This window comes from Pempheris klunzingeri, chromosome 15 (assembly GCF_042242105.1).
Source record: "Pempheris klunzingeri isolate RE-2024b chromosome 15, fPemKlu1.hap1, whole genome shotgun sequence".
NCBI classification, from domain to species: domain Eukaryota; kingdom Metazoa; phylum Chordata; class Actinopteri; order Acropomatiformes; family Pempheridae; genus Pempheris; species Pempheris klunzingeri.
The window spans coordinates 21,460,543-21,487,264 of NC_092026.1; the positions used below are offsets into that span (position 1 = coordinate 21,460,543).

Consider the following 26,722-nt stretch of genomic DNA (forward strand, 5'->3'; position numbering starts at 1 on the left):
TATTCAGTCTGTTTTCTGACAATGCAGGTTGACCCTTGACTTCAAACTCAGTTTATTTCTACATTACAAACAATACACACTACACAGATCACTGAGCACGACAGGTTTAAACTGTATGGAATCCCAGTTAACAGCTGTTGCTGTTTCAGATGTCCCTTTTTTGCAGCAAAAAAATGTAATTCACTATTGCTCCACCTTGAGAGGAATTGTCTGAGATATGTGTGAGCCGCTCACCAGAAACATACTCAGGCTGCCAGCTGTTCTTTGTTTCAACATCTGACTGAGTGAGGAAAATGTGCGAGTGAGAGCCAGTGATGGATGTTGCTGGATACAAGATGCATAAACACTCTCCATCACACACTCTGTATGCAGCACACCTCTGGAGTAAGCAGCCAAAGTGTTGATAATCCCCAAGATACAACTAACAGCACTGATCTTCACAATAGGCCCCAGTCTCACGGATTACTCTAATCCCTTCAAGTTTTATTTGTCCAATTCCTTGTCTTCTCTCCAGAGATATGAGGCAGGAAACAAAACATTAGGACTTAAAGGCTCTTCCCAGGCCCTGCCTCCTCTTGATTGTCTTCTCCCCCCTCCACCCACCCCTGCTGCTCTGCTTATCTCCCTCATATTCAATTTAACTTGGACTGTGATTAACGCTCCTCCAATGAAGGGAGAAAGACACAAAGGATATTTTCCTCACTCTCTCTCTCATCCACAGGGCTCATTCAGCTATTCAACTGTCCTCCATTTTTAATGACTTCTTTATCTCTGGACTGAGGAGGAGATTTGTTTGTGCTTTCATGTAAGTTCTGTCAAGTAAAGTGGAGGCCCAGTACGGCGTCGGATTAGAGGGGGAGAGACAGGAAGAAAGGAGGGCCCTGACAGTGACTGTCAGGTGAGTAGAGCTTACTATAAATGGACTCGCAGCTTTTCAGACGCATGTTACAGTAGGTACATGAGTGTTTCTTCCTGAGCAACACAAAGAAATAAATGGAGAAATGTTCATGTTGAAATTATTAATTGAACACACTTTGTTTCCCTGCATGTATAAATTACTGAAGGAGAATTAAATATGTGTTATGCTCTCTGTATTTTGCTGCGTTGCTTATTACAATGATCATTTACATTAATTCTTTCCAGTAACAGTGGGGTGTTGAATTTCTAAAATATGCAGCATGTTTTGCCTGCGGGCATGAATTGTATTTTCAGCCTGAATATCATTAGAAAGCCCACTTTTGCAAAATCTGGGGTACCAACCCTATCACCTACAAAATACATTTATATACTAGTTATTTACTTTTCCAAATACACTTTGGAGAAAACACGTCTCACTGGCAATGTTTCTTTTATGATCCAGAGAGTGTAACATCTTAATACTACACTAAAGTCCTAAGGAAGAGCAGGGCTGGATTATTAACAGGGCACAGTGAGAAACCGCCCCGAGGCCTCAGACCGTAAGGGGCCCAGAAAGCCCCAGATTTATTGTGTGCCAGTTGTTTTGAGGTAATTTGTCATCTATTGCAAATGTGTGTGATTATGCACAGCTTCTACACCATATTAACTAAAACTATGGGCCTTAATGAGGGTTGTGCATTACTAGCTGTCTCGTCTGCTTATCCTGCAGAGCACTGCGCCCAAACTTCCTTGCACACAATTCTATTTTTTTTTTCAGTTTTCTCCCATCTCTATCATTTTTCAGGACACTTCAAATGAAACAATCTAAGTAGAAATAGATCAGTAGTTGGTCAAGCTCCCCACAGCTCATCTGTGACAAGGGGTAGAGAAACTAGGGAGAAACTTAGGAGCCAAAAAGGTTGGGAGCCACTGTTGTATTTGTGTCGGGGTAGGGTCAATTTCCAAAAAAAGCTGGTCAGTAGGGCTCCACCACTCAGTGGAGCTTTAGGATCCTAAAACACTCACTTAATATATCGAAAAAGTGAACATGTCCACATCCACTGTTTAACCCCAACCACAAGACTGCAACCTCTCCCTGAGCTTGACCAAATGCTTGCTTAAACATGCTCATAAAATATAGAAGAATTGAAATAATCGCACTTCAGCTGCCAGGAGGAGCTATCGCAGGGAAATACCACTTAGATATGTTGATGGAGAACATTTTGCAGACATGTTGTGTCGTCAGTGAACCGTTTACAGCTGTGTCCAATGAAAACAAAACTGCAAACATCTATCCTTCCTGCGATAAAAAATTTAATATCATGGCTCCTGCACATTAGTTGGACATCAATGTAATAATTTGGATGCAAGACAAGGAGAACCTGAGCCATTTCATTTCTGTGCACATGGTCAACACTACAGCCAACACCACATTATTTCAGTATATTCTCCACAACCCCAGCACACCTCTTTGTGCCCCATGTGCACACAAACAACTCTGCAGACAACAAGCTATTACACTATGTTTCTTCGCCTCCTAAATGCTTATGAAAATACTTAATCAGCTGTGAAGAAAAGAAACATACCCAACTGGTTCTGCTTACTCGTACATGACTCGAAATAATCGGCAGTATAATAGAGTACAATAACAAACACTGTGGGAAATGTTCTACATATAAGAGTTTATTGGGCAGGACAAGCATCTAGATGGGTTAAAAAGCTTTCTGAAGAGCAAAAACATCATTACCCATCTGCCTGCATTTCTACTAAGTACTTTTTCAATGAAGCTGGTAGAGCAGTGAAAATCCTTTTCAATCACGGCCCTCTTTAATATGCGTATATTCTTATCTTATAATGGTGCCTTCTCTATTGTGAGAGTCTTCTCTGCGGCGCCCCTTTTTGCAGCATAATGGGCCATAAACTGAATAGTGGGAAAGGTAAATAATTTAAGCCCCTTGCATTTGCAGTGGCACACCTTGCATTATGAATTTATGTTTGAAAGCGTAACAAGAGATTACAAATTACCACATTAGAGGGGCGGGGGAAGAGAAGATGGGAGACAGAGTGAGAGTTCTCTACTGAGTGGAAAACCACTTAGGAAGTCAGGTACATCACCAGGCCATTACACGCGGAGCGGAAGCATCTGCTCATAGAGGCCAATGAGTTGCTGTGATTGGTCACATCCTGCTACTAACACTGCTATCAACAGCAAATCAGGTCAGATCAGGAGCTTTTATATTGTGTGAGCTAAGTGGGTTAGATCTGTTTTCAACAGGAGGCATGTCTCACGCCACTTTTTAATGACTTTTACTTACTGTAAAGGTATGCTAAGTCACTTGAGTGCATGTTAAGTGTGCTGCTGCAAGTGCTCTCCTGTGGTAAGATGTATAATATAATGTACAGTATAACAAAACCTCTGTAGGCAACTGCTGCATCTAGTTTGATTCACTTCCTGTCCATGAGGGGTTTTCAGTGTCTAACAGTCGAGCAGAAGGCAGCTGCTCTGCTCAGCTTTTTCAAGACCATCCTCACCAGGAAATGACAACTTTGTTTTTTTTTTGCTTAAAATGACCAAACACGGCAATGGCAATGACAAGATTGTGCAGATAATGACTGTCCCCTTTCAGAAGCAAAGGCAGCAGTTGCACGATTGTTATTATGCCACAAAACATCTTAGGAGAGATCGCTCTGGATGACTGGTGGATAAAGACTTTGGACACCGACAGGTCAGCGTTGGTTTCTTTTAACCACGACCACAAGTAGTTGCCTCGGCTTAACCAAATCTTGACCATAGAGGCAGCAAATCAGAAAACACTCACATGAACAGTTTTTGTGAGAGCAGTATTGTCTGTTGTGGGCAGCAAAGGCAAATTACCTACTTGTCATTTAGGTATTGAGTTGTTGCTGTGGTTGTTGAATCTCTCACATGATGGATAAAAGCTTATCGTCACGTAAATAAAGCAACAGCAGTGTTACATACTACATTTTGACTGATTTCATGCTCACGTCTGTATACCTGCTTTGCTTCTATTTGTAATGCTCAATTGTATCGTATTGTGCTCTCTTTGTGTATCTTTGCGTATTTTTTAAGTTTTGTCCACCGATATAACTTTGCTCATTAATCATCCATGGAACTTCTCCCCTTTTATAGTTTTGGTTCTCACAATGTGTTCACGCTGTTGTTCAAAGCTAAGTCCAAAACTATTACCTCAGTTTCCCCAGTGTGTTGGTTTGCCTTTTCTCTCTCCCAGCGCTGTCAGCCTCTGATCTTCATTCTTTTTAACATATTCAATGAATAGAGTGATACAGCGGCCCTCTAAAGTTGAATATGAAGGCACTGTGTGTGTGCCTGTGTGTGTGTGTGTGTGCCTGTTTCTGTCTGTATGTGTGTGTGTGTACATGTGATGGGCAGGCAGTGGGGTCTGCTTTGTCCCTGAGGCCCCCTGCAATGGCGGCACCAGCGCCCTCTCTCTCCCTGAGCGCAGTGACCTTTGCGTTGGTGGCGCTGGCTGGTGTGTGTACTTACATCAACGTAATTTGCATTAATGTAATCGGAGCTCTGTTCCCCCTCCAGGGCCTGCAGCCTGACACGGGAGTGATCATCTGGAAGAGAGGCAGAGAGGAAGAAACCGGCGTTGAATTAATCATATTAACGAGGGCATCAGGAGAAGAAAAGGGGGAGAGGGACAGAGAGACAGACAGTCAAATAGAGGAACAGAGAGAGAGAAATGATAAGAGAGAGAAAGTGGTGATGGAGGAGTGGCAGGATGAGCAGACTGGCATCATCAGCTGTAGAAATGCAACATGGCTGATGCCTGTATGACAAACACAATGATGCTGCTGTAAGTAATTAGATGTATGAAACTTTCTCAGTGGAGGACCTTTTAAATCTTTTAATTAATGGTTAATAAGGTCAGTAGTAAGGACGGAGTGAGAACACATAGCGGACATTGTTTAATAGGCTAAAACAAAATACATTTTCTTTGAATAAGGACATTCAAAACTTGTGGTTGAATACATGTGTGCAATGAAAACCATGCAGCTGCAGCCTTGACTCTAGATTCATAATCAAAGAAATGGAATTTGCTGCACACTGTGGTACTTTATGTACATCTTCTGCATTCTTAAAGTAACTTTAAAAAAAACATCCAAAATTGGATCTTCAGGGTTTTTCCATGACAGCAGTGATTAAAGAGGGTTAAAATGAACTGTCCAATCAGCATTAATTTGCCAGTTTGCATCACAGCTCAGCTTAAGTTTGGATAGTATGACTTGATTGTGAAATCAAATTCAACATTTTCATAAACATTGCCTTGGGTACATGTTATGTGCCATACGCTGCACAGCTTATTTCTCATAACTGAAAAGACACTGCAGGAAGATGAATATAAAAGTAGATTGGAAAGGTCAAAGCTGCTCTAGTTGGCTGATAATAAAACTCTGTTTGAGCAGCTTATAGTTATCCAGAGTCACAAGCCTGGCCAATAAATCAGCCTGAAGAATGGGAACGGCACACAAAAACTCATGAACGCTCAGGAGGTGCTTTGTACACACATGCAATAATATTCCCATATCGGTTCTTCATGCGGTTCTCATCCTTCTTGGCAGAGTCCCATGGCGCAGACTGTCCTTCAAAAAAGCTCTGAAAAGATAGAAAACAGAGAACAGAGAGGGGGAGATGAAATATGGTGTCATGTGTGAGTACTCTAAATGATAACCAGGCTAAAGAACATAGTCTTCCTCTTTCAGCTCTACAAAAAGGAATGGAACGCTGGCAATAGAAAAGAAGACACAGAGAGAGATATATTCACATCATTATTAGACATGAAACACAGGGAGGATGGTGGATCCTGGGGAGCTGTGTCAAACAGCGAGTGCCATTAGGGCAGAGGCGGCAGGTGTCACGCTCAAACCTCTCCCCCTGCGTCTCTCTGCCAGGCGGAGCCACCGCAGCGGCTGTCTGTCTGCCTCATCTGAAGGACTCAATCAGCTCGTTGCGGGGAAAAAATAAAGCCAGCTCATCGTCTGCAGATCAAAACTGCTCCGCTCAGATTACCCTCATGAAATATTTATCATCTCTCGCTGGGGAGATTTCCATTCTGATGGCACACCAGGCACAATTAAGCCAAATTATGAAAATACATCTCCACTGCCAGTCCACTGCTGTTCAGCAGGGGCGGGTGGGGTTGGCTCCAAGCAGACTAGCCTGGACGAAAACATGTTATTGTTCTGGCTTTTTGATAGTCAGCTAATGCACATTTTAAAAGTCAGCTAATACATTTGAATGCAGACCATCGGCAAGTAAAGATTGGAGAGCATTTATCGGAGATTAAACGCATTGTTTGGAGAGTTCCTGCGAGTGTGGTCAGAGAGCAGGACGCAGCGTCTTCAATCATCAGTGCGCTAGGACTTGATGGTTTTATTCATCTCAGTGCTACGGCAGGCAGCGGGCCGTTTGTCTAGCAAATAAAGGTCTTACAGACAGGACACAAGGACATATTCCTGTATTAAGTCCTAAGGATTAGTGATTTCACTGAGAAACAGCTTTAATATGCTAAAAATATGTCCCTTCCTTCTAGTGAAGATGGAAGCATGTCTCAGAGATGGATTATACAGGCCTCTCCTCCTGTGGCAGTACATCTTGAATAAATGCACGGGCCAATGTCGCTCTCTCTGTCACTCTGAAGGATACAGGTTTAATATCAAGCATCTGGAGACAAATCATCTTCAAGCCGAAAGGCGTTACCCGGCAACTTTATAATAGTTCTCTCTGAAACTGAGTGACCCTGCCTGTCTTGGATGCTATGGTGTCATTCCTTAGGCTGAATTCAGAAAAAAATAAAATTGATGATGATAAAGCAGTGTCCCAAGAGGTGGAGATTATATGAATGCTTTGAATTTAAAGACTATATACCCACACTGGCAATAATTCGGCTCAGGCTTCATCTGACAGTCATTGAAAGACAATGGATGGGCTCACCTGTAAAATCTATTTCGCTGTACATAACTTCACTGCATTTGCAGGTAGCGTTTCACCATCCTTAAATTATTCCCATTGGCCCAGATCCAACTTAGATTGTTTTTAATTACAGGCTTCCTGCTGTACTTCAGTCCCAGCACAGTTTGTCTGGTGTTTCTTTGCCTGTGACTACTTACTGTAAGTGAAAAGCCTTCTGCTTTCTCTGCATACAATCACTATGGCAAAACCCACATAAAGCGACCACAGAGCACTTAACATACACAACATGGCAAATAAAATAAAAATAAAAAAGATGGCAACACAAAGAAGCTGAATTGCTCAGTGAGTTGCTTCTGAATTAATTAATGGTTTAACTGTATGAGAAAAGGAGACTCATTCAAATTGACCAGTGTTCATTTGTGGTTGGAGCTAGATGCAACACATTTCCTTTCCCATAAAACAAGCTGACAACAAGTGAAATACAATGACAACAAAACATTTATAAAGCAGTTCTGCAGTGCGTAAACGTGCAGAAGAATTTGGACATGCAAATACTTGTTGTTATAATTTATATCAAACATGGCTTTATAAAGCTTTTGCAAAGTATACAACTTAAGTTTGCAAAGTGTGAAATGCTGTGCAGTGTCCTTTTTCATGGTGTTTTGCAATTACCAGTCAGACCATATGCTTGGCAGTCCAAATTGTAAACAAGATTTAGTATTTAATTGGTTTAGCTATGTAATAATGAAACACACTAATGAATGTGTTGACCCACACCTCAGTTTGTTAATTTGTCAGAACTTAGTTTGAGGCTTCGAAATTCTTCAAAATTTTTACTGTTTCTTTTTAATTTGTACTGATGGAATTGAAAGTATGCTTTCAAAAAGCTTTATGAAGAAAAATCTGCATTAAGTTGTGGAGCATTTGTGGATCTCACAGTTTCTGATTAGGGAGGAAAACATTTCGCAGTGACATTGTAAAGATCTGACATGACAAAATTTGAAAAAAAAAAGAAGTCACTGTTTCACACATTTCATCATCTGTGGACTGTCAAATGCTTTGGTAACTTTGCATAGCTTCTGTTGGTAAATGCCCTTTTCAGACTAGATCATATATGTGAGATGTTGTAATCCCACAGGGCCTTAAAACAGCCAACAAGCACCATCAATCTGTCAGGTTTGTGTTATCATCTACAAGTCTAAAAAACTCACAAATAACCAAAAGTATTGGCTTACCTCGTTTATCTGATCCAAAGTTAACGTACAGAATAACAAGAAGCATGGGTCAGAGAGAGATATAGTACAGTGTAAGTCAACAAGTTTAGAGGTGCACTAGGCTCCAATCTTCAATCATCAAAAATAAACGGTTAAAAAGGGCATTAACCTTAAGACAGATCGATATAGAGAAGACAGCAGTGGAACACAACATACAAATGAATCCCTCTAGCCAAGTGAGAATGAGCTCCGTTACACACTTTAAGCACCCCACAGGACTTTTTTCCAAAAGGCTGTGGACAGCTAGGTGACAGCAGGGTAAGGGGACAGGGGCCAGTCGTTCTATGTGGTGTTGCTTCCTTTTGATTGACTGTTACGAATCCATGCAATGCCGGCCGCGTAAAACCCTGAACACCTTTATCCATAATGGATTAGGCCCAGAGGGCAGCCCAAAGCACTTCAGCCCCTCAATGATCTGATGCTGCAGGTAGCAATGGGAGGCTGCATTATTTAATTCCACAGTCATGAGGGGGAAGTGGGGAGTTAATTACTGATAAATCTGGCCCACGCATAGTAGAACTTAGTAGGGGAGGGAGATGAAGAAAGGGAGAGGAAAGCAAGGAAAGAGTGCGGGAGGTGTAGATAAGTAAATTACAGACAAAGAGATGAAGCAGGAGAGAGGACAGAGGGTGAGGAAAAAGATGGCATGCAAGTTTAAAAAAAAAAAAGAAAGTAAGGATGGGTGATTAAGACAGACGATAAAAGAATACAAAAGTGGCAATACTATCTGTGAAAAAGCCCAGTGTGATGTGCGATAAAAAGAAGTGATCAACAAATTAGAAGTTTAAATAGAAGGATTTAAAAAGCACTGCTTGGAGCCAGTCTGCTACAACATGGCATCAGAGTGAGATGAGGCTGGCTGGTGTGGTGCTGAGGGACAGCAAGGAGGCTGGAGTGTCGCCAAGCCCTGCCAGCATCCCACACTAATGAGAGGAAATGAGAGTGATGCTCTTCTGGGGCAAAATCTTTTGTTTTGGTGTCAGTGAGAGGCATGGTGTCATATTATGGATCCTGTTGTGTGACAACAATCTTTAGAGAGCAGCAGGCTGCCATCACCGGAGCCCAATCAGGCCTGATTCAGATGGAGGAGGGGATATAGCCAACACGTGCCTAGCTGTTCCGCATGCTTTTGTTTTGGGGGGGTGGGGGGTGTTACATTTAAAGTTAGTCTACAGCCGAGTCTCCGAGGGGAACTGGGACAACAGCATTTGAGACCAACACACACGCAAAATGCACAATCGCTGCAAACTACAAGGAACAGATGAACAACAAAACGACTCACACCATAAACACACTGAGACGGGCTGCATTAACAATTTATCATAAAAGTGCATCTGGGGAGAAACAGTTCTGCTGTGCAGTGCAAAACACAGAGAGACAGACAGAAAGAGGGAGACAGATACAGAGAAGAAGACATGGGACTGTACGGCATGGCACAGATGAAGCCTTGTATTAGACTGATAAACATTTCCACTCAAGAATCTCCATGGAGATGTTACAAGTCAATCACCAGGCTTTATTTGTGTTTGCAACCTTTATTAGGTGGGGACGACAGCTGGGTTGCATCCTACCTCGTACTCCTCCTTGAAGCCGTAGCCCTCGGCGCACTTCATCTGGGTGATGTGCTGGAGGAGGTCTGCCACGCGGATCGCCGGGTGCAGCTGACCCGTCTGGTACGGCACATCAACGGGCTCCCGCTTCCTCAGGGAGTGAGTGTGCGACTGCACCAGGCTGCTGGTGTCGCTGCCCATGTTCTGGCTCTCGTCTGTGGGACACAAAAACCGGGACAGACCAGAGCGGGTCAGGACGGAGTTGTAGGAGCGATAGCTGCAAGATTTATCAGTGCATTGTTACAAGATACATATGGGTGACATACTGCTTGAAGCAGTAAATGACGTGAGTGATGCCTCATGAGTCTATCTTTACATAAAGCTGATTTAAGTTGCGCAGGTGCTTTCACTCACACCAGTTCATATGTCACCTCCAAACTGCTCCCATTAACAGATGGCACATTATCTCATTTACTGTTAAGCATTATGTCACCACCCTCCAGATTGACAAACAACTTTCAACTAATAATCTGTTTGTTATGGATGGTCACAACAACACAACATCATTGAGTAATAGGATGAGTCATGTGGTGGGAAGGTTCAGGTCCATCTGTCTCAGTATGTGGCTGAAAGAATATTTAATATTAGAGGCCTACTGTACTGTATGACAGCCTGTAGCCATTACAACACAAGGCCCTTTAAGTGTAGCACTTAAACTATTACCATTTAATATGGCTGGTGTCAGAATAAAGAGTCAGTGGCCCTCAACTGCAAGAAACAGTATAGAGCAATCATAAAAATCCACATGAAGATGCTGTAAAACAAGTTTACTTTTTTTTTTTTTTTTACTGGCAGTACAGTACGCTGGTTTGGGCTACAGCTCACACTGAAAGTGAGAGTCCAATCCAGCTCTTTCATACTGTAATCCAGTCAGTGGCAGACATGAGGCACAGATGCTTTGGGGAGCCAGAGGACAATGGAGGGTGTCCAGAAACATGAAGGAGGAGGATGTGAGGGGGTGCGGTGGGCCACAGTGAGCATGTTGCAGCAGGCACCGTCAGAAGCATCACACAGACACAGCGTGGATTCAACCCCTGCCACCCGTTCTTCCCCCGAAAAATGAAAAACTCAAACCGAAAAAAAATAAAAAAAATAATAAACAGGAGGGAAGCGGAGATGGGAGGAGAATGCATGGGGTGATGCTGCCATGGGCCATTGTATGTACTTTGACCATGCTAGGCTAATGGTTGCTTGGTGGAACGGTACGGAGGGTGGTGAGATGCTAACATGTCCACTGGTCATGCAATAAATGTCGTAATGTCCATGTCAGAAGCAGCCTCTCACTGTCGGCTTGCTTTCTGAGTAAACACCACCTCCATCCCCCAACCCAGGGCCCACTTGGGAAAACTTACCATTAATGGGCACTTTTTAGATAGCAGATACATAAGAGGTTATGTATGTAAAGAGAAAGAGAGGAGAAGAGAGAGGAGAGAGGGGATAAGCAACAATACAGCATGAGAACCTGTTAAAGTAGAGTGTTTTAGAGCTATGCTATAGGGCAAGATCACATGCCTTCTCAGTCCAAACTGCCTAGGTAGAAAGCCTAGTCAAGGGGGGATGTTGAGTGGATGGATGGGGCAATTTCAACAGTGCAAGACAAAAGTAAAAGAACAAAACAAGGAAGTCATGGATTTCAAGGGAGAAAATAATGGTGAAATACTGGTCGTCTCTGGAACAAGATGTAATTGTTTCAGATCTGTGACTTGCATATTTTAATGATGCCAATTATTTTTTTTTGAGTATTCTGACATTTAGAATTCTTTGTGTAATTGCTATGATTACAATTGCATGTGCTAGTACTGACACCTGTATTTATACCATTTTTTCCAAAAAGAAAATAGGAGTGTGCCAGGAAATCAAAAACATTAACCATCTTTTATGATCTAATCAGTTTTGATCATTAACCTCAACTGATGAGACAATGCTGTGACTGAATGTGTCACAACTGAGAGCATGTAACCTTTTCTGGCTGCTGTAATTTGATGTTAATTGTTCCACGCTTCATTAGATGTGGAACTAACATAAGCAGCTGTCACAACCGTGATGATGAAAGACGCTGCTTTAAGTTGCACTACTGCGAAATAAAGTACGCCCTGACTGTAAGTTGTGTACTTGTAAATGCGGTGATGGTGCTTGTGGTGAAGCTGGAGTAGAGCTGCTTATTGCATCTTTCTTCTTGGCCTTGAGTATTAATTTATTACAGTTCTAGTGCCCCACTTAGTAGCTACATTATGTGCTCCGCTGGTATAAAAAGCGTTTAAGATGCTGCACTCTGCTCTGCTCTGCATATTCCACAAAGGCCAGTAATAATTAAGAGAAGAACAAAATGCTTTTTTATAATTCTATTTTATCACTGAACAGGATGAATAAACACGAGCAAAACCAAAACAAAAACAAGTAGGTCACTAGCAGTTAGCCAAAGGCAGGGGGAGCGACATTAAAAAGAATAATAGAAAAGGTTGTTGTTTTGGAGGGAGGGAGGGGAGTTAAATGCGTAGTGAGGAGAGAGGGAAGGGAAGGGAGGGCAGCACATCTAATGCAAGACTTAAGATTTTCAGAGCGAACGCATCCCATTTTTTAAATTTTTGGTTAAGAGGGCTAAGAAAGAGCTTTTAAGTCCCCATCTAACATTGTTTAACTTCTGTTTGTGTCTCAGTGCAGCTGCTATGGCTTCAGCATGCTGTAGCCTTGGCGCTGGGGCGAACTGCCCCCCCCATTGCCCCCCTTAGACACTCCCCCACATCCAGTCCACATGTCTGTCCATGCATATGAGAGGTCAAACATGTATGTGACATCACACGCACGACACGCAATGCGGATGGGATGGAGTGAAGCCAGCTTCAGCCCAGGAGAGCCCCTTGTTTGACGGGGGAGGGAGAGGAAGGAGGAGGGGGTGGGGGAGGAGGAGGAAGAGGAGGAGGAGGAGGAGGGAGAAGCAGCAGGCACGTATGAAGGTGAGGAAGCCATCTTTAGTAAGAAGAGCCAACCAAACCAAAAATGGGGAAGAAAAAAAAAAAAATCTGTGCTTTTTTTGTCCTCACAGTTAAGTCTTCAAACAGCCATCTTATGAATATAATGAACTGTAATTTTCCTCAACGTAGAAGTACGAATAAATAATCAACAGCAATGGGAAAAGAAAATGTGTCTCACCTAAGATAGCAGTTGGCACAAAGGGATCTGCTCATACCCCCATAACAAGTGCAGAAGTTGGAGGAGGAAAAAGAGTTGCAGTAAATAAAAGAAGCCAAGATAAATCCACAAAAAACAACAACAACAAAAACATTAATGGACAGTTTTTTGGTTTTTTGCCAAACAGCATTAGAAGAAACTTATCATATTTTCCAGAAAAGCTAATTATACACAAAGTTTAGTTGATTATAAATCTCGCTGCCCTTTACTCTATCTAATCAATGAGCTGTAATCTGACTAGAGAAGACACACAATTATGCATATTATTCAGAGAATTGAATTGAATTGAACGGCTAAGCTCAGCTCAAAAGTGATATAAAAGACTTTGTTTTATAACCAGAAATGTAGCAGAGTGTAAACTCATCTATTATTAAAGTCAATTTATCTACCTTCTCATTTGTGAAATTGTTTCCTAATTTGTAAAGCATTATATTATTTTCATACCACACATTGCATTATTAGTCAGTAATTTACATAAAAAAGAGGTCTTACCAAGAACATAAAACTAACTTGTGTCTTATTAATTTATCCTGACACTTTTGCAGGTGTCATGAATTTCACACCTTCTCGTTTCATTGCTTATATAGTAAGCACTTCTCTGTTGACATACAGGATTAGTGTGACGAAATACAGTGTATGTTTACCTGGGTAGTAGGAGTTGGTGGGGATGGAAGTATTGAGAGTGTTGGCTTTAGGCAGCGTGAAGGAAGAGGGTGATGATCCGGCTAGAGATGGAAAAAAAAACAAAACACACAAAAGGCAATCAATAGTCTGACATTGCTTAGTGGTGGCTGTAGTATTCAGTTTCTTTGTGATTTGGGTGAACTGACCCTTTAAATAAAAGTACAAGAAGCACTGGAAGTGAAATTCACCTGACAGTTTTGCCGACTTTCTATGCATTCATTTTTATTTTTGTCTAGCATCTTTTAAACTGTCCTTACCCCACATGTATGATATATTTTTGTACAAACTGGAATGAGCATGGCTTAAGAAGTAAACAACATTTTACAAAATCATATGATTTGCACGTGCAATCGCAATATAAATGCAGCGGAGCAAAAAAAGTGCAGTATTAATAACACAACATATCAACACTACATACATAAATGTACTAAGTTACTTTCCATTATTACTGTTAGAGTACCAGAGTAGAATAACACTCATATGGGCAGTAGAGTAAATGTTTATTCCCTCGTGATTTGTCATCTTCTCTCTTAACACTATAAGGACTCTTCATGCAACGTTAACAAAGCCAACTGCTATGCTAACAGGGTTTGAGTTTTGAGCGTGCAGGACTATAATCTGCCAGCCATGATGTTTTGAAGCAGAATGACACTATTGGCGGTCATATAAGGTCATGGAAGGCGTGAGAGTAGGCTTTGGTACAGTACTGAAGGCATTACACTGATAGGCAGAGTAAAAAGTAATGCATTTAAATCATTTGCGCTGGCAGACAGAGGCCCAGATTTGAACATACACACTAACAGACAGTTAATCAAGGTCAGAGCATCTTTGGGGCTCATCCCCTGCAGGGGTGTGGAGACAGAAGCTGCTGTGGAGTTTTAATCTGATGGTTTTGACTGGGATTATACCAGGTCAAGCCCTGGGTGCAGACTTAGCTGAGCTGTCCATCAACAAAGTATTAAATTTAACCTGGGATGGAGAAAATTAATAGGTTATCGTACCAGAGCACATCTACTATGTATGGTGCGTCTCCTTCGTGAATCGAAAAACAAAATGGTGCCAAGTTTACGACCTCATGACAGACTTCTCAGCCTGGATTATTGATCAAAATATAAGACTCCCTTCAGGCAAGTGTTTACAAAACTATTAACACAGCTACACAGCTATAATACAGTGCAGATACCAGGAACAGAATCCTATTAGGGATTTATCTATGCTGATTTAAGTTTACTTTTAGTTAATTCAACAACAAATAATTTGGGAAACTTGGGGAAAAAAGGGGGAATGTACTGTAGATAAAGCGGTAGAAGAAACTCTTGACAGCTTGTGACTAAGGCTGAATGTCCCATTTAAGAAAAAATTTGAAACATTTTTCTCAAAATCATAGTCCTTTCATTCAAATGAAAGTAAATTGTGTTGAACTGTTTTGATGGAGCAGGTTCCCTATTGACAAGCACTGCCACTGTTATCAATGGGTAGTTGTTCAAAAGCTAAAAAATTACTGTCAAATCATTTGTACTGACTGAATGAAGTCTCGGATAGAACACGGAAAAACCAGAAAAATAAAAAGACATTAAGTCAGTTTTTCATTAAAAAAAACCTTCATTTTCAACACTAATTTATGCAACTGGATGTGGTAAAGCATAAAAAAAACACCTTTATCATGGTAATAAGAAAAACTCTTACAGTCTCACACTGAGTTTTAATGTTCCGCAAAACAAATCTGATTGTAGTCCTAACTTAAAAGCAATGAAATACATAACAAAACTGCAAAGGAGGATTTAATAACAAATTGAGGTCTGAGCCTTTTTCCCCTGAATACGTTCCTAAACTCACAGTTAACTTGGAAAAGGCCCAAGTTGTCCCAGTGGGAAAATTTGCTGTGCAGCCAAGTCTGATTTCTTTCTCACCTGACCACACCAAATAAATTGCTTCCACCATGCTCGGTGGGTGTGACTGTAAAAGGCAGGTAGGTTGATGCGGTGCCATCTTACCTCTGCCGTTGAGAGTGAGCGCACACTCGCTGCGGCCGTTGAGTGTCAGCGCACACTCGCTGCGGCCGTTGAGCGTCAGCGCGCACTCGCTGCGCCCGTTGAGCGTCAGCGCGCACTCGCTGCGCCCGTTGAGTGTCAGCGCGCACTCGCTGCGGGTGTTCAGCGTGTGGCTGTGTGTGTCCATGAAGGACAGCGCCTCGTCACAGTTGGTGCCCTGCTCAGTGTAGCTCTTGTCCATGGAGTTGACCATTACTGTCATCTCCTGGCGGGTGCTGTTCAGTGTCTCCTTGCGCTTCTTGGCCAATTTTCTTTATATGGGGAAAGAAGTAGAAACAAGCAATCAGACAAAAACCAACAATGGCTGTGCCTGAACTGATCTGAAGTGATGCTGGTAGCGATGACTCATAGATGTAATGGGATGGCTGAGCTAATGTGCCCCAGGCTGTGGTCATATCACATTTTATTAGGCTCCTGATGCTTTCTCAAGCAGTGAAATATAAATCCTTGAGAATGTGGAAAGGTGTGACACCCTAACCCAAATACATCAGTGGCCCTGATGATTTAAAATTAGCTATAGTATTTGGGGGCGGAAGAATTAGAGTTGTGAATGGTGAACTGAAACAGTCAACCTGCTTTTATTGACCTACTTTGAGTTGATGTGCTGGAACCTATAAGCAATCTGTTCATGATCAAATACCATTAATGCATTGTGTATGGTGTAAACACACGCACACATATTCCCCTTAAGTAAGCGCAGCTGGCGAGTTCAGAACTCACCTGTCCTGACTTCACTTTACTGACTGATACTTAAATACTGCATCAGATTTGCTGTTTGTCTCTGGTCAAACACAAATCCAAGGGTCACTAACTTCTGTTGTTGAGGCCTCAGGCTCTTCCAATAGACATCGGGGCAATATGCACGGGCAACGGTTAACATTGATGTTGTGTGTTTTATTCTCTCTTGTGTGTTTTATAGTATCTAATATTTAGTCTACTATCATAGATATAAACGCTGAATGTATAATGCAATAAAATTCAACAGCAACACAAACTACAGCCTAGATGCCAAAGTCAAACTGACCATAAAGCTGAATCATCATCCTTCTAAAACAGTCTAAACAGAATTTACATTATAATTTATTGCAGGACTACTCTATCAGACTATTGATGCTGTAAACTGCAAACTGAGTGCAAATACTAATTAAATGGGAATGGCCCATGAAGGAGCAGAATCAAAACATGGACTGACCAACCAGTGTTTACATTTTGCAGCTTTGTACTTTTAACATACAGTCATGAATGTGTTTTAATTATTTCCCCCTGATTATATCAACTTAAAAGAGGCTGGACGGAGACAATCACAGGGGAAAGCATTGACTGCTGCAATGGTTTTGTTGCAGTTAATGCTTCTGCACTTTCACTGAATAAATATGCAACAAATGAATACTCTCGAGGATTTGGAAAAGTTTGACTTTTGAGTCCAAACCAGTTTCTCTCTATTAAACCAACCTCTGACCCTGCTCTCCCTGAAGAGGTGCCATTGTGAAGCTGACCCTGACCTCTGATCTCCCACAGATAAGAGCCACTTGCATAAGAAAATGTCCCCATGGCGATAAATAATGCATCACTGAGGAGTTAACCGTCCACTATAGAAAAATGGCAAACAGCTTGAGCAGGGAGATAATGTACTCTAGCTATAGAGTTATCTGATGCCTGCCGCAGCTCTGTAGCTGGAGGGGAGCGAGCAGTGTAAGAATTAACTATGGCAACTCTCACACTGATCTTCGCACTTTGTTACTTTCTGTGTGACCCCTCTTCCTATTTGAATTGCAGTCTCTCTCGCGGACAACTGCTGTCTAATGATGCGCTCCTGCTGCTTTGTTTTCACAAATCTCCTCTGTTTATTCAATTTTGTCGCCGTCTCGTGCCATATGGCAACAGCCCCCGCTGCCTTCAAACAGTCATTTGCTCTGAAGGCCGCGACGTGAGGCTAATCGTGGATCCGTTCTTCAGAAAGCAAAGTGACAAAGTAGTGACATTTTCATCTGCCGGACCCACTTTTTGTCTTTAATCTGCAATTAGAGCAGGGAACAAAATGGCAATCTTGTCTCTTTCTGTCTGTTATAGCTTCATATTGTAATAGGAAAGAGGGAGGAGGGGAGGGGGAGCTGTATGTACCCCAGGCAATATTAAGACTGATTCGGCACTGTGTGCACTCATGGAGAAGACTATTAAGAACCACTATAATCCAGGTTTTAATACTGTATCACTGCTCTTATTTCTGTGCCTGCTAAGACTTGCATTTCCACTTTCCTGGCCTGTATAACAGTGGAAGCACAAGCGTTGGAGATAAACGAGCCTGCACAGACACCAGTGCCAAAATGAGGAAAGCACCAGCAATACTGGGATGTTTGCTAGGCACTGTGGGTGTTGGATGAAGATTAATTGGCACGCTATTTTCTCCTCATTTGTAAGAAGGGGAAATTTAATGATAGATGACTATATCACAGGGTGTGATGCGGTGACAGAGATAGTACAAGGAAGTGTACTTCAGAGTGGTGGTGCATGTTAATGAATGTGATCATTTATCCTATCCCCTGATAGTTAGTGTAAAGCTGCACGTGGAAGGACCCCCCCCCAAAAAAAATGTATAGAAATGACAATGCTTGCAGGCATGCCCGCCAATAAAATCACATTTGTTTGAAAAGCACTGAATGTGCATATGAAGGGATAATACAGACAGATGGCAGAGGTGTTTGTAGAAGTAAACACTGGAGGTAACTATATTAGGCAACTCTCATTAGAGAGATTGTCTGCAGTTCAGTACATGACAGGCTTGGCATACCTAGGATCTTAGTGAGCAGGGCTCCTAACTCCATGGGTTCAGCTACAACAAAAGGGAAGCTGCACAGATTGTATGTCTGAGCGTGTTTGCCAGAATGTCTGTTCTGTGGGAGGTGACGCTGCTGCAACTTCTAAAACAAGAGCTTCAAAACCTCAAGCTCAGCATGGTGGGCCTCATTTCAGCACTGGAAAAGCCAAAACCTTGTGACACTGGGACAAAGAAGGCTTCATTAGATGATCCACACACATCTACAGTGCATGGGTGTGTGTGTGTGTGTGTAAGATGACTGACATGCAGCTGGTGGGGGCAACAGAAGCATCTCTGACTAACCCAGTGGGGGCATTTCTGTAGTTGTTTGCTCTGTGTCTCATTTCAAAATTCTTTCCATCTTTATCACATCCATCTGTGAGGTTGTATGTCCATCAATTACCTATCTATCTATCTAAGTAATAAAATGTACTGAATTTTGAATGTATGCTTGTAAAAACATATACTAGTACAAAATATATAGAATTTTAAGTTTGTGATTTAAAATTTTCATGAAACATACAAAGTTGTTTGACATTTAAAAATTGGAAATTCAGATTTTGTGGAGCTTTTAACTGCATTTTATTGTCACATGAATAAACGTTTATGCTCATACCTAATGTTGCATTATATGATTTGTCCATGACTGCTTTTGCAGTGTGTGTATTTTCCCATAGTACATGTAGTTAAGTTAGAAGCTGCTGAGAGCTGCTGTGTACTGTGCCAAAACGGTGACAGACAGATGTTTTGTGAATGATACATCATTTTAAAATGTATGCATTTAAACTTCATCATTCCATGCATGACATCCCTTCTCCATGCTCGAGCTGCTCTTCCTCTTTCACCTTCCTCATCAACATTCAGGGCTCGTAGGTGTAAAAATCTGCAAGGCTTGTACCAATTAATGTGATTCTTGCTGCATGTTCGGCTTGTAAGGTTTAATGAAGGTGTTTGCCCTGAGCACATTGTGTTATACATGGTACGTTTTGTAGGCCTCCCATTCTGACACTGAGTGCAGTGGAGGTGATTTATAAAGAACGGGGAGGATGATTTATATGTCTGTGTGTGTGTATGTGTGTGTTTTCAGCAAAAAAGAAGCTATTTAGACATTAAAAGCAAATTATACTAACAGTGGCCGATTCTATTTAGACTTTGAGATGGTGGCAAATGTGGAGGTTTGTTTACACTTGGGGCCACTCAATAAAACATATGCACACATCACCATGGGCTTTATGACATGAGGGAGAACCTGAGAGATGGAAATGGAACATATCAGTCCAGAAGGAATTGTTTTTTTGAGCTGGTACAATAAAACACCGAACAGAAAAATCAAGAATATCACCAATATTTATAGATTCATTAATTGATATTTTGTACAAACCTATCATCAATTTTTTTTTCCAATATGATCAAACTCCCTCTGTTGTGTTATTCATATGAGCATAGAAAAAGGGCTTATAAAGTTATCAGCTTATAACGTTGCCATGGCAACCGTATTAGTAAATAGTTGCCACTGTTAGTGACCATTACTATTCCCTGAAGGCATTTAGTCACAGGCAAACATTGGTTTTATACTAGAGGAAACAGATAAGTGTCTAGATACAATTCACTTGCAGCCACAAGTGGCCATTATTACAGTGCCTCAGGCAAAACCACAACTTTTATTTATCTACTTTCTGTAATCTCAAGCTGTAGTATGGACATGTTGCTTTCTTGCGTTCTAGGCTTTCCACTGACGAATAATTTGATCCCATCTTGCATGATGAAGAAAATATATTTGTAATTATGTGGAAGAAATATTCACATTTTCATCATGTTCCCGAGGTTTGAGGAAGACTTGCCTGCTTCTTGGTGGATGAATCAAACTCTCATGGGGGTAAAGACCCAATTGCAACCCTTGCCCTGTGCCAATTGATCTCTCTCTTGTCCCCAGCAGCAGTAAGCGCAGCGGCCGGTACAGCCACCTGATTAAAGGACCATCACATATTTGATCACACATGTAACTGCATCCCTAATGAGTGCTCTCACTGATGTTGTGTTGCGCGTTAGCCCCCACACTCACCTCTGGCAATGTACCTAAAGTGCATATTTTGGCGACTGCAGAATGTTCTCATGCCGTTAAAAGACTTTGATGAATGCATGAGAGCATTAATGGGAGGCATCAATTATAGAGGCGCTGTAATCTCATGGCTGGCAACAAGGCTGTCATCCGAACTGCAGATGAACACTTCAGAGAACGGTCCAAAGAAGAGCATCTCAAGAAGGCAGTCTATGATTAATTTGACAACATAAACTTTGGATATATGCAACATATTAGTTACATTTGCTTATGAGCTGATTTTGGCATTCAGAGTAGCAACAGTAGGACTGAACACCTTTCCTACAGAGCGACACTTTCAGCTTACACCTAATGCTGCAAAGTGGGGTCTCTTCAAGTAGCTAACATGCTGTGTCTACCGTGTATGACACAGAAAACATATACGGAGAAGATGGAAGGATGGGGTGGGTGGGGCTGGGGGTTATATCACGGAATGGGACAGTCTAATATAATTTCGAATGACAGTTATTCATAATGCACTGTATTAATGGCTGTATCAGCCATTAATGTCCTCACAGAGAATTATTTTTTACTTAATGATGCAGGCCTGATGAACATCAACAACAACAAAAACTATTTAGCTGAAAAGTTATTACGCTTTTATTGTTACTTATTTAATCTAACAAGACGTGGCAGAAGAAAACAAACTGTGTGCATCATTCACATTACTCCTGAAATAAAACGATTAACTCGCAGTGTGCCATAGATGCATACATCTGCAACCAACAACAGAGCACTAGCACTAGGTGAAAAAAAATCAAGTCAAATTGTCATTGAATTTGTTGTCAAGTGAATTTTCACTCTTGCAATAATTCATTATACCCTCTGGCATTCATACATAAATTGTTTAATTAGGCATCTTGCATGTAAAAATGTTTGTGCTGCAGTGCAGATTTTCCATCCAAAAAGTTGTGCAGAGGACAGTAATTTTTACAGCAATTCCTGTGATTCAAATAAAGATTTAAAAAAAAAAAAAAACCAGAGGAGCTCTGGCTTGATTTATTCTCACATTACCTAAGCATGTTTTATCATCTCTTAGTATTTACTGCTGTCATTGAACATTTGCCATGGATGATTAATCCTGCATCTTATCTAACTGTATATCATGTTGTTATCTTGTCAGTTTTAGAGAGTAGTCACAACATTGGCAGCCCACTCTTTACCTTCTTTTTGAATTCTCACAATAAAACCCCAGTTCATTTTGACACATGAGACTGTGGAAATACATGGATGTGGTGCTGCTCACATCACGCATCCATTCATTTATGAAGGGACTTCCGCAAAGCTCGTGGTTTGGCTTAAAACACTAAAACACTTTGGCTAAAACACATCCTGGTAAGTGCTTGGAGCCAGAATGTCAGTCAAAGCAAACATGCCTTCAAACAAGGCCGAATGTCCCTCAAATGGAGGCACGATTCTCAAAGCCATCATCAAGACACATGTTTGGAATTTACACCCCGACTTCATGGGGAAAATAATATATTGGCTTGTAATTGTAGACACTACCATCTCCTCTTTATGCACATTGGCAACGATCCAAGAAAACCCGATTTGCATGCAACACTTAAAATAACAAAAACACAAAACTGATATTTGGACTGTTTGCTTAGCTCGGCCTATGTGTGTGCTCAGCTTTGATGACACCACTCCTGTAAGTCACTGGGGCTTTCCATTCAAGACATCTGTGATCTAATATGAGTGACACACTGAGTAGTATTATCTCCAGGTGTATTCTGAGATGTTCTTTGATGTGAGGCAGCCTCCATTCTGTCCTCTGATCACAGTCATCTCAAGACAGATTAGTCGGCATTCATCACAAAGACAGTACGGAGGGAGCCTATGAGCTACAGCAGGGAAGACAGAGCAGCAGAATAAGCTTCTTTACCATTCAGAGGTGTGATTTGGAATCATCTGGTATATTAAGAGCGAATAAAGCAGCGCAGCAGCTATTGTTTTATGATGTTGGAGACATCTAAATAGAAACAAGGTTATTCTGTGATCACATCAGCTCGTTCACTTGTGATGCAAATGTCTTGTCAACTAGAGACACAACTCCACCATCACCATAGAATCAATGGGATGTACGTACAATAACCCAAAAAAACATGCTTGAGAAAAAAAAAACAGATGAAGAAGTGTGAGAGCTTAGATGGTGTGATGACAGATTGAGAGGATGGAGTAGGGGTAGAGAAAAACTAGAAATGATCACATGCATATGGAGTCTAATCGGTATTGTCAACATGTTAGCTCATGCGTAACATATTTGTGTAATAGCTATAAATATGGTAAATCCTACATAGAGTTATTGACTGTATTTTTGCATTTGCAGGGTGCATACAAAGTGTAAAAAATGTGAAATATTAGCTCATTGAGGTTCTGGGCACAACTAAAGCATGGATCCACTGTGATGGGCACTTCAAAAAATCTAACTTTGACAAGTCAACAGAGATGAAATCATTGGAGGCAAATGAAAAATTCACACTCAGTAAAAATGCAGTAGCTCCTGCATTGATTTTTTTTTTCTTACACAAGATGAGTTAGGCAGCCGTACAATCATTAAGGCATTTTAGTTCATCATTTCATGAACAAACTCCATGAAAATCTAGCAGAAATGATGTCTGCAATAACATCTCAGTGTCAGATTTATTTGGTGGGGGTGTAGCTGCGTCTGTGTGCTTTCGTCAGAAGTCGTGCCAATGTGACATACAGTATGATGTGCTCATCATGTGGAGATGCATTGGAGTGGCGTCCTCCATTCCTCCAGCAGAGATTACAGTTGGGCCTCTGTAATAGCTCTGGGCAGGAGGAGGATGACATGGCTCTTTGCATGCATGGGAAACAGCGTGTGGGTGAGAAGCATGGCACTAACATTACACAAAGTGGTTACTTACAGGTAGTAAGTGTAGGAGTGATAGGTTCTTCTGCCGATTGGGGTGGTGGTAGGATTTAAGCAGTGGAGGAGGGGAGGGGATGGAATGAAAAGGAAAGAAAAAGTAAAAATATATTAATGTTTGAAAAAAGAGTAGAAATGAACAAAATCAGATATGGTGGCATACGTGGAGGTAAACTAGTGATCATGAGGGCAAAGGTGATCGCTTGGAGTCATGTCATGCTTTGCAAAGGGGGTCTCAGTACAGTAGAGCAGAAACTCTTTAATTAAATTGATATTGAGCTAGTCTACGGCATGTGATGGCAAATCAGAGGCAACCGTTCTGTCACTAAAACATTCATTTCATTATAATTTTATACACCCATAAAAAATTACCATATCTGACCTCGAAGGTTGAAACTTAATGAGTGGTTTGAATGTCTAAACACAACTCCCATTCCCTGTTGGTAACAGCAAATTAAACAAAATTCAACCAATGAAGTCATCTCCATCTCTGTTTTGATTAAGGCTAATTGAAAACAATTCCATTACTGTGTGCTGATTTTCACACCCACCCACTGATTGTTGTGCTACATAGACAAGGCCTGCTCTAGAAAATGAAGAATCTTATATGAATGTCAAAAATAAACATGGAACACAGTGATTATATTAGTGCACAACTATGCCTTCCCACTCAGCTTCACCTACTTTATCTATTGTACTGACTTTTACTCTTTTATTCAAGACAAGCTATCTGACGTTAAATGGAGGAAGTGAAGTTAAACTAGGTTTTACATGGAAACTTATTTTTTGTCCTCGTGCTTCACATATTAAGCATATTAAAGAAAACCAACTTGTGTCCACTAAAGAAATATCTGCAGGAAGTGACATTGTGTTATTTCCAGGCTTTTTGTGGACAAAAGCGGGTTGATATTTGCAGAGCTTTAGCTCCCCTGATTGCTGGGATATGTACAGAAGACCTCTCTCCAGTATTGGTTCCAGGGCTAATGTAAACTTAGCCTTCAGCTATGTGACCACCCTCTTTTCCTTTTGAGCCTTTCATCATATTTTCTTTCTTATCTCCTCTCCTCCCCGCCTCTCTCCATCCCACAGGCCTCCAAAAAAACTTTCCTATTCCCATTCCAATGTCGCTGAAGCGCTGCACATTTGTTTGAGGGTGCCGTGGAAACGGATTAATTTTTCATGGCACACTGTATCTCATGGCTGTAAACAGCCTTAATGGGGCGTATCAACATAATCAAATTAATTATTTACTATGACGCTGACAATACCGCAGTTTCAGGGAGAAACATACAAAATGATAAAACTGAAACTACTTTTTTCTTCCACAAATCTCAAGTAGTATTTCAGCGAGTAAGAAAAAAGCTTACCTTTTCTTCATGAGGAGTACAACCCCTAAGAAAATGATGACGAAGAGGAGGATGCCAGCGATGACCCCTGCAATCTTCACCGTGTGGTCCGTTTGTTTCTCAGGCTCCACTGCGTCAGGTTTGTGAGTGGCTGCTCCTGAAAAACATCACAATGCATAAAGATCAAACAAAGAAAGTGCAATTAATTGGGCACACTGTGAATCAAATAATGACCATTTGCTACTGTTCTACATGAGCCAAGCAGCAGAGTGCACATCCATACTTTCAGTGTTTCCTCTCATTGATTTGACTGCGTGGAGGACCTAGGTTCATTAATCAATACACTGATATTCTGTGGCATTCTGTGGAGCATAAATATCAATACACATTAACTGGCTCAGAGTAATGTTTATTTTGAAAGTAAGTGACTCCCTATTGTCCTGAAGAGTCCACCTTTAGCTCCGTCCTTCGTGGACATCAGCACTCTGTGGATCAAGCTGCACTGGGAGAGATAAGTGCGCACCATCTTTACCCTTGGTTAATCATGTTTGGGGCAAGTGGTTGCTCGGCTGGAGAAAAATGTAGGATGCAAGGCGGAAAAGATAATACCCAAGAAGATAAAAAAGCCCGAAATAACCAAAACATTAAATATCAGCTCGGGAGGAGATAGCCAACAACAAGAGACACAAAGAAAGAGAGAGGGGGAAAACGGCTCTTGTTTTAACAGCATCTGCTCCCCGGGAAGTGATAAGACGCACTCTAAGGAAAGCAGCGCTGCTGGAATGACAACTGTCCACCTGAACAACACCATTATTCCTTGTCACCAGGGGTAAATTTAGAATGATAAATTGTTATGTCAGACAAATCTGTTAGAGCGGGCTTCCTTCTGTCCTCTGCGGTGCCATTTTCTCTCCCTATCAAAAAGGTAAATATCTGTTCCAGGCTGGTTGTGACATATTGTTCTTTCAACAGCCAGGCCTTTATTTAGATATGAATTTTAAGGCAGAGCTGTGGAGAATTTCAAGACTGGTGACATATTAACAATCATGCGTGGACTGATGGGGCTGATTTTGTCCAAATACACTGTTGCAGGCTAATCTTACAGAAATGCTGTCAGTGACAAATTCCCATTTGAGCCGTGAGTGCTGCATGTTTCCTGCCACAAGTCGATATTCTTCCATTCTAGCCTGACAGATTCACACACAATGAGCAAAAACTGAGCAGAATTTTAATAGTTAAAAGCTACACTCTTGAAAATCCCCCAGATCTTCATGTTGAGCACTTCAGCGTCCTTTTGTGTGTTTACAGTTGTCATAACTGCAGCAACCAGCACCAACCAACACTTAATCTCCCAGAAATAATGAGAAATATTCATGAAAGGGGATTAACTCCTGCCAAAAATCTCTAACAATGACACATCAAATGACAATCGCAACTCAAACAGGTCTTTCATGTCCAGTAATGCTGAGAAGATGAAGGTAGGAGACAATATCTGTAAGTTTTTGATTTAAATCAGCCTGATTCCATGCAAATAACAGGACAATAAACACCACCACACACGTGCAATATTCCACTTGTTTGTTTTCCCGTTGAGGGAGTCGTCAGTATTGCCTCCACATTAAACAAGTAGCAGGTAAAACCAAGTTGTGGGCAGGATACCTGAGATGGCCAGAGAATGTGCAGAAGGCTACGGGTCTGACCTGTTAGTTGGTTGTCACCGGCCGCTGGGGCGATGCGGATGTAGGGGGTTGTGAGCTGAGTCACGAGTATGGCGGCTGAGAAGAGTCAGTGGATCCAGGATTGCATGCAGTCGAGAGAGACAACGAGAGACAGAGGCCACACTGAAGTAGAAAACAGCCATAACAACAGTTCCAATCATCATGCAACACTGAGGCAGAGAGGGAAA

General features: G+C 41.5%; 1 protein-coding gene across 1 annotated transcript in view; it reads right to left on the bottom strand.

The window, feature by feature from the left end:
- The window catches only part of LOC139214775 (receptor-type tyrosine-protein phosphatase mu-like), a 143,774-nt gene that overhangs the window by 23,119 nt on the left and 93,933 nt on the right, over positions 1 to 26,722 (bottom strand). Inside the window, exons 14-24 of the mRNA XM_070845697.1 lie at positions 26,517 to 26,591; positions 24,838 to 24,973; positions 23,469 to 23,498; positions 15,638 to 15,915; positions 13,574 to 13,654; positions 12,891 to 12,917; positions 11,093 to 11,104; positions 9,702 to 9,895; positions 8,092 to 8,100; positions 5,452 to 5,539; positions 4,424 to 4,500 (exon numbers count right to left, since the gene is read on the bottom strand). Coding sequence (XP_070701798.1) covers positions 4,424 to 4,500; positions 5,452 to 5,539; positions 8,092 to 8,100; positions 9,702 to 9,895; positions 11,093 to 11,104; positions 12,891 to 12,917; positions 13,574 to 13,654; positions 15,638 to 15,915; positions 23,469 to 23,498; positions 24,838 to 24,973; positions 26,517 to 26,591 — 1,007 coding nt within the window. The remainder of the gene's footprint in view (positions 1 to 4,423; positions 4,501 to 5,451; positions 5,540 to 8,091; positions 8,101 to 9,701; positions 9,896 to 11,092; positions 11,105 to 12,890; positions 12,918 to 13,573; positions 13,655 to 15,637; positions 15,916 to 23,468; positions 23,499 to 24,837; positions 24,974 to 26,516; positions 26,592 to 26,722) is intronic.